The sequence below is a fragment of the Oryx dammah genome, unplaced genomic scaffold, assembly GCF_014754425.2.
Source record: "Oryx dammah isolate SB20612 unplaced genomic scaffold, SCBI_Odam_1.1 HiC_scaffold_24, whole genome shotgun sequence".
Taxonomy (NCBI): Eukaryota; Metazoa; Chordata; class Mammalia; order Artiodactyla; family Bovidae; genus Oryx; species Oryx dammah.
In genome coordinates, this window is record NW_024070208.1 from 4927234 (window position 1) to 4935992 (window position 8759).

Sequence of the window (8759 nt, forward strand, 5' to 3'; positions counted from 1 at the left end):
GAAAAAACATTCAATGGCAATTTTGAATGGGTAAATTTTATGGTATGTAAATTATATCTCACAGATATTTTAAAAAGTGAACATTCAAGAAAAACAAAAAAATCAAATGTGTGTGATCAGAAACAAAAAGGTAAAATAAAATAATACTCATATTGCATATTACGTGGGCTAGGTTTTGTTTCTTGGATTTAGAGAATATTGGCATTTCAAGGTAAAGATTAAAATTTAAAGTTGTAAATTTTAGTCTTTTCATGCATAATCTTGAATTTCTTATCACCAAAGTCCTTCAAGGCAAAAATATTTAAATTAATTACATTCAGCAATATCATAGAATGCTTGCAGCATATAACCTACCACAATAGGTGATTGTTCTCAATTGTCAAGTTTAATACATAGAAATAAATTACTAGAGCATTAATAAAGTTTTGAAAAAGAGTCACTTGATATACTATATTATATACGCTCAGTGATAAACCTAAGTGAAGAAGAATAGATTTTCAATTAAAAATTCTATTTGAAGCTAATGCTAAAAAATTACACCATCAAAATATAAAATTTATATATAATGTGTAAGGGTAAGAATTGATACTACATTGCAGTATGTTTATAAATTTTGGCAGTTTATAAACTGATGCTGAAGCTACAATACTCCAATACTTTGGCCACCTGATACAAAGAACTGACTCATTGGAAAAGACCATGATGCTGGGAAAGATTAAAGGTAGGAGGAGAAGGGAATGGCAGAGGATGAGATGGCTCGATGGCATCACTGACTCAATTGATGTGAGTTTGGGCAAGCTCCCAGAGTTGGTGATGGACAGGGAAGCCTGGAGTGCTGCAGCCCTTGGGGTCACAAAGAGTCGGACACGACTGAACTGAACTGACCTGATGAACTTTGGCATTGTATGGATTGAAGGTAACAATTAAAATGTGTATAACAAAAGAGAAAGTAAAATTTAGTAAATAAGTGACAATACATGTATCAAGAGATACCTGGAGTAACAGTCAAATTTCACCTTGGAATACAAAATGAAGCAGGGCAAAGACTAACAGAATTTTGCTAAGAAAATGCATTGGTCATAATAAGAACCCACTTTGAACAACACAAGAGACGACTCTACACGTGGGCATAACAAAATGGTCAATACCATATCAGACTGATCATATACTTTGCAGTCAAAGATGGAGAAGTTCTATACAGTCAGCAAAAACAAGACCTGGAGCTGACTGTGGCTCAGATCATGAGCTCCTTATTTCAGACTTCTGGTTTAAATTGAATAACATAGGAAAAACCACTAGGCCACTCAGGTATGACTTAAATCCCTTTCAGTGAAAGTGACAAATTCAAAGCATTAGATCTGGTAAACAGAGTGCCTGAACTATGGACAGATTTTCATAACATTGTATAGGAGAAGGTGACTAAAAAGATCCCAAAGAAAAAGAAATGCAAGAAGACAAAGTGGTTTTCTGGGGAGGCCTTACAAATAGCTTAGAAAAGAAGAGACATAAAAGGCAATGGAAAAAAAGGAAATATATACTTAATTGGATACAGAATCCCAAAGAACAGCAAGGAAATAAGAAGACCTTCTTAAATGAAAAATGCAAAGTAGAAGAAAAAAATAGAATGGGAAAGACAAGAGATCTGTTCAAGAAAATTGAAGCTATCAAGGAAACATTTCAAGTAAGGATGTCAAGATAAAGGACAGAAACAATAAGGACCTAATAGAAGCAAAAGAGATTATGAAGAGCTGCAAGAATACATAGAAGTATACAGAGTTCTCAATGACTTGGATAACAGTGATAGTGTAATCACTTGCTTAGAGCCAGATATCCTGGAGTCCAAAGTCAAGTGGGACTAAGGAAGCATTACTGTGGACAAAGCTAGTGGAGGGGATGAGATTCCAGCTGAACTATTTAAAATCCTGAAAGATGATGTTGTTAAAGTGCTGGACTCAATATGAGAGCAGATTTGGAAAACCCAGTGGCCACAAGACTTGAAAATGTCAGTTTTCATTCCAATCCCAAAGAAGGAAAATGCCAAGAATCTTCAAACTATCATAAAACTGTGTTTATTCCACCTGTTAGCAAGGTATTGCTCAAAATCCTTCAAGCCAGGCTTCAACAGTATATGAATTGAGAACTTTCAGATGAACAAGCTTTATTTAGAAAAGGAGAAGAACCAGAGATCAAATTGCCAACATTTATTGGATGTTGGGGAAAGCAAGGGAATTCAAGAAAACCATCTACTTCTGCTTCATTGACTATGATAAAGCCTTTTGTATCTATCACAACAAACTGTGGGAAATTCTTAGAGATGGGAATACTAGATCACCTTACTTGTCTCCTGAGAAACCTGTATGCAGGTCAAGAAACAACAGTTAGAACTGTGGACAGTGATGACAGCCATGACATTTAAGACTCTTGCTCCTTAGATGCAATCCTATGACACCATATTAAAAAGCAGAGTCATCACTTTGCTGATAAATGTCCATATAGTCAAAGTTATGGTTTTTCCAGTAGGCCTGTATGGATGTGAGTGTTTGACCCTAAAGAAGGCTAATCACAGAAAAAAATGTTTTCTAATTGTGGTGCTGGAGAAAACTCCTGAAAATCCCTTAAACAGCAAGGAGATCAAATCAGTCAATCCAAAATGAAATCAACATGGAATATTCATTGGAAGAACTGATGCTGAAGCTGAAGCTCCAATCTTTTGGCCACCTGATGCAAAGAGCTGACTTATTGGAAAAGACCCTGATGCTGGGAAAGATTGAGGGCAGGAGAAGGGGGTGACAGAGGCTAAGATGCCTGGCTAGCATCACTGACTCAGTGGACCTGAGTTTGAGCAAACTCCAGAAGACAGTGATGGACAGGGAAGCCTGGCGTGCTGCAGTTCATGGGGTTGCAAGGAGTTGGACATGACTTAGTGACTGGGCAACAACAACAGCTTATACGTAGAATTTTGCTGCTTTCTGATAAATAGGATTAGCTATAAACTTTTAAAATATTAATAGTCATGACAATTTACCAAAAATATGAGTAAATATTATCCCACAACACATAGATGATTTCATTTTATCTCAGGACCTAGAATGGATGACTGCTTTCATCATTATTATCTGACATTGTCAGAGTTTAAATATGAGATAAAAACATAATAAAATTAAAAATGAAGTAATATAAGAACTAATAAAAAACATAATACTGTCACATTTGTTGATTATGTGATTCTAGGATTATAATCTCTATGTAAACTAGCTTTTCTAAAAATAACAAAATACAGAAGTGTTTTACTTTTAAGACAAATACATGAAAATCAGTGGGTTTTTTTTAAATTTTAGGATAAATATCTAACAATAAATGAAGAAAACATATTAAATTTGCAATGTTCCAAAACTATAATCATCCTGAAAAACTTTAATGAAAGAGACAGAATATAAAATTCTATAATTTTTTGTAAAACATAGCAAGATCCAAATTTAAAAATGGATTAATAAATGATTTTGTGGGAAAGATTTTCAAATAATAAAAATAGCCACTGTCCTCAAACTAATATATAAATTTAATGCTAATTTAATTATATTTCCACAGTGTTTGCTGTGTGTTGGTAGATGAAAGCAAGCAGGGCTGATAAAATCGGAATAATAATTCAGTTACAAAATAATCACAAAGCTAAGGTTTTATGTCAGCTATCATATATATAATGCTTATAACACTTCTTATGAGGAGAATATTTTTTAGTTTTACATATCAATAAAATGAAGCTCAGAAAGGTTAAGTAGTTTGTGAGAAATATAATGTATTGCAAAATAGATATCATCAGAGCCGAAAGAACTTCATGAATCTGAATCACATATTTTCTCTCTATATCAGAGAACCACTAGTTTAAAATCTGATTTAGGCCGTCTGTCCCGCGCTTTCCGGAGCTCTGCTTGGTGTTCACTGCAAAATTCCGTGGAAGAACCACCGAATGAATGGCCCTCATACTGGGATGGGGGCCCCGGGTCCCCGCGATCTCGCAGACTCGCCCCGCAGCGAGCAACGCTCCCAGCTGTTTACGCGCAAGGAGGGGCGCGGGGCTCCCTCGGCCCCAGGTGCCCCGAACCCCTTGGCAGCGAAATGGAGCCGCAGGCAGGGCGGCGCCCACGAGGACCGCGGGGCGGGGGAGAACGCGGACTGTGATTCCTGGGTCCGAGATAAAGTGCTCTTTCTTTTGCACCCGGAGAGGTGGTTGGGGACTCAGGGGGACGCCGAGCGGGAAGAGGTGGCCGATGAGGAGGACCTTTTCAAAGCGCAAGGACAAGACCGGGAACCCAACTGCTCTTCTCCTCTCTTTCCACGGAAAATTCGAATTTCTGGCAGCCGTGTAGACGCTCCCTCTCGAGCTCCCAAACCCCTGCTCGTGCGGGTCTTGGATTATGAGGTGACACAAGAAGTCCTGGAGGTTGCATGGGCGAAGGGCAGCATGACCACGCTGACAGAGGAGCGCTCCATGACCGCGGTCACTTTCCGCGCCAACAGGGAGTGAGACGCGTTGCGGAGCGCCAGGATCCCTGGAGAATCCCGCGCTTTCGGCACAAAGAGAAACACCCGTGTCCACGCAGAGAGGATCGTTTCACGGACCTGATAACCGGACAAGATTTAGTGGGCTAGAGGAGCCCGAGGAATGTTCGGGGACGGTGAAGCAGCGCTTATCAAGAAAATGCGCTTCCGGAAACTCCAACGTGTGATTAACAAAACTACAAGAACCTTTTAAGAGTCTGGCCGTGCTCTCCAGGAGAGAACAGGGCACCCAGTGAAGACTGAACTGTGTTCCTGATCCCTGAGCAGAACCCTGTCTTGAACAGAAGCTGAGGAATCTTCCAGTTAACAGTGTCCTGGGAGTGAACCAAACGGAAGCTTGGGCATCCTCAATGCCAACTTGACTTAAAGCCAAGTCTCTGAGAATGACTGGGTCTTGGATCTTTGGTCTTACTTCCACCTCACCAAAAATGGATCATCTACAGCTGTCTTATGTGGATGAATCACAGCAACGACTTTGGAAGCCAGCTGACCACTCAAGTGGCCAAAGACATATGACAGCCACATAACTGCCGTGGATCAAGCAAGTGTCAGCCTCTTTTAACCTTTGTCCACAGTCTGCGTCAACTTTGAGAGTCATTACATTCCACTTGCTGATCTTATTCTTGTTGGTCATCACTAGCACTTGATGTGCCTTTTTGCTTAAAAAAAAGAGAAAGGATAAAGAGAAAAAGCTCTCTGTCAACAGAAAAAGTTACATTCATTGGAAAAAAAAATTAAGGAAATGTTAGTTTGTGAGGAAAAAGAAAAACAAAAACTCACCCATGACCCCAGATCTCTTTTAATATTTGGTATGTTTCCAGTCTGGTTTTATTTATTTGGTTTTTTAATGTATGTATATATGTGTATATAAATATACAACTTTTCTGAGCATACTGCTCATGCTGCTAAGTCGTTTCAGTCGTGTCCGACTCTGTGTGACCCCATAGATGGCAGCCCACCAGGCTTCCCGTTCCTGAGATTCTCCAGGCAAGAACACTGGAGTGGGTTCACTTTCACTTTCTGAGCATAAACAATATATAAAATCTGAGTATTGTCTTCATATAAACTAATGCATACTAGGATGCTATTCAAGGTATGGTCTGTGAACCAGCAACTTGGGCATCATGAAGGATGGGTTTTTAAGAAATGCAGAATTCTAGGCCCCACTCTTAAGTCTGTTGAATCAGATTTCTCATTTTGTCAGGATCCCTGTGTGATTCACATTGAAGCTTGACAGGTATTGACATATATGCTATATTTACTGCTGTACCCTACTCTATCACTTACAAAAACTGAAAAAAAATTATTTTTTATATATTCCTCAGTAATTGTTAACAATGTTGTGGAAATAACACTGTAGAATTATGAAAACATGTAGAGATTACAAAAGAGTGAAATATATATTGCTGTGTGAATTGGCAAAGCGATCTCTACTAAATTTTGTCTTTTTTTTTTTTTTAAGCCTTATTAGTCTAAAGTTTTGCTAATAAAAGACTGATTGGTTATTGAAGGTCAAAAAAAAAAAATCTGATTTAACGTTATACTTGAGAAAATGAAAATGATTAAAATAATATTAAAATCATGGGAGGGAAGTAATAGAAGGAAGGGAAATATGTATACCTGTGGTGTCAGACTTTATTTTTTTGGGCTCCAAAATCACTGCAGATGGTGACTGCAGCCATGAAATTAAAAGACGCTTACTCAAAAAAAAAAAAAAAAAAAGACGCTTACTCCTTGGAAGAAAAGTTATGACCAACCTAGATAGCATATTCAAAAGCAGAGACATTACTTTGCCAACAAAGGTCCATCTAGTCAAGGCTATGGTTTTTCCTATGGTCATGTATGGATGTGAGAGTTGGACTCTGAAGAAGGCTGAGCGCGGAAGAATTGATGTTTTTGAACTGCGGTGTTGGAGAAGACTCTTGAGAGTCCCTTGGACTGCAAGGAGATCCAACCAGTCCATTCTGAAGGAGATCAGCCCTGGGATTTCTTTGGAAGGAATGATGCTGAAGCTGAAACTCCAGTACTTTGTCCACCTCATGCAAAGAGTTGACTCACTGGAAAAGACTCTGCTGCTGGGAGGGATTGGGGGCAGGAGGAGAAGGGGATGACCGAGGATGAGATGGCTGGATGGCATCACGTACTCGATGGACATGAGTCTGAGTGAACTCCGGGAGATGGTGATGGACAGGGAGGCCTGGCGTGCAGCGATTCATGGTGTTGCAAAGAGTCGGACACGACTGAGCGACTGGACTGAACTGAACTGAACTGAACTGTGGCTGATTCATGCTGTGGTTTGGCAGAAAACAGCAAAATTCTGTAAAGCAATTATTCTTCAATTAAAAAAATAAATAAATGCATTTTTAAAAAAATAAGCAAAAATGCTTAAGAAATATTAACAATAATATTAAAATTGTGTCCTAATGTATATTTTATCAAATGTTAGGTTACAATTTAAATTGACAGAAACCACAATTCAGTGTACATATAATTGTTGAAAAGTTTTCCAGAAATTATCTTCATGAATAAAACTAGTGCATTCTGTATATCTTCCTAGTTTTATAATTTAGAAAAAAAAATTCAAAAGGATATGAACTTAACAATAGTTTAAAACACCCAAAAGTTGGCATAGACTTTAAGAAATGCATTTGAGCCTTAGATTCATTACTACAAAATGAAAGGGACTTCCCTAGTGGTCCAGGGGTTCAGAATCCTCCTTGCAAGCCTTGCAATGGAAGGGACATGCAACCAATCCCTGGCTGGGGAAGTAAAACCCCACAAGTCACAGGACAACTAATCCCTTGCACTACTGAGCCCATCCACTCTGGAGCCTGCACATCACAAATAGACTCTCTACATGCTGGAACTAAGATCTGTCACAGCAAAAGCAGTTCATTTTAAACATAAATAAATAAAATTAAGATTTTGAACAAATTACCATAAATGTTTTGGATAATTATCTTATCAGTTAAGTCGGAAAGTTTGGGAGTGCAATTTGAGTCTATAGATTCAGTTTGGACTTATTAAACTAGGAAATTTCACAGTTTTTCTAGAAATAGGTTCACCCACTCCCTGTTTCTCTCAGATTTGGAGTAGTCTTCTAACCTTACTATGATGGGTGACTGACAAAGCTCACCTAGAGACAGAAAGGCAGACCTGGAGAGAGGACAATCCACTAATACAATTGATCCACTTATATCTGGTACTTCATCCATGAATGCAAGGTTGATTCCCCCAAAGTGTGAATGAAGTCATGTGACTAGATGGAAAGTATATGACCTCTGAGCTAGGAGGAACAGAGATTAGAATCTGGCTCTGCCCCTTACTTCTAACTTTGAAAACTTATTCACTCTCTCCAGGCCTCTATTTTCTTATTTGTAAAATGAATATAACAGAATATCAGTGGCATTGCTAGGAAAATTAATTAAAAATTCAAGAATCCAGATGACGTATGATTCATAGTTGATAGTTAAATATTATTTATAGTACCACAATCATTATTGCTCTTTTAAAGAGACTAACAATGCAAAAGATGGGAGAGCTAGAAATTGGAATAGTGAAGTCTGGGCAAAAACTGAAATGAAGGAACATTATCAAGACAAATTTATTGACAGAGATTGAAGTAGAAAAAGGGGAAGATTCAGTGGCAAGGCTATATCAAAATGTAGGTGTCCTGAGAGGGGACTGCTAGAAAGACAGTTAGTAATAATGTGCCTTCATTGAGGAAGAATTCCAACTATAAAAGAAAGCCATTCTTATGAAACCTCCCCTCAATATCAGTTACTTATTCATATTAGTTTTTATGTACTTCTACTGTAAGTGCAAATGTTTTATTTGAAAACATTTTATACCTGATATACTGAGTGATTTCCAAATATATTCAAACATTAAATTTGTTATATTTTTTCTGAATGATTCTTTTTACTGAAAAGCTTACTGTAAGTGAAAAACAATCAGAGACATAAAACAGGTATTTCTGACATGTGTTTTTAAAAAGTGCACTTCCCTACCAGTATAAGCAGAGTTGTATTGTCTGAGGAATATTTTTCCATGCTCTTCAGGATAAACTAAAACATGAATTAAATAATAGGAAGAAGAATAGTTATTATTAATTATTATTACATTTATGCCACCATTATAATAATATTGTTTGAATGGTCTAGGAATAACTTTTGAACTAATTTTGTGTCTTCAACTGA

General features: G+C 37.7%; 1 protein-coding gene across 1 annotated transcript; it reads left to right on the top strand.

The window, feature by feature from the left end:
- Positions 1-3922: 3922 nt before the first annotated feature.
- On the top strand, positions 3923-5230 carry LOC120883161 (uncharacterized protein C6orf141-like). Its single transcript, XM_040267152.1, has one exon. The coding sequence runs from the start codon at positions 3968-3970 to the stop codon at positions 4523-4525; it is 558 nt and encodes a 185-aa protein (XP_040123086.1). The 5' UTR covers positions 3923-3967; the 3' UTR covers positions 4526-5230.
- The last annotated feature ends 3529 nt before the right edge of the window (positions 5231-8759 follow it).

Excerpts from the sequence above, each read along its gene's own strand:
- LOC120883161 (XM_040267152.1), top strand. The coding sequence starts at position 3,968 with ATGAATGGCCCTCATACTGGGATGGGGGCCCCGGGTCCCCGCGATCTC.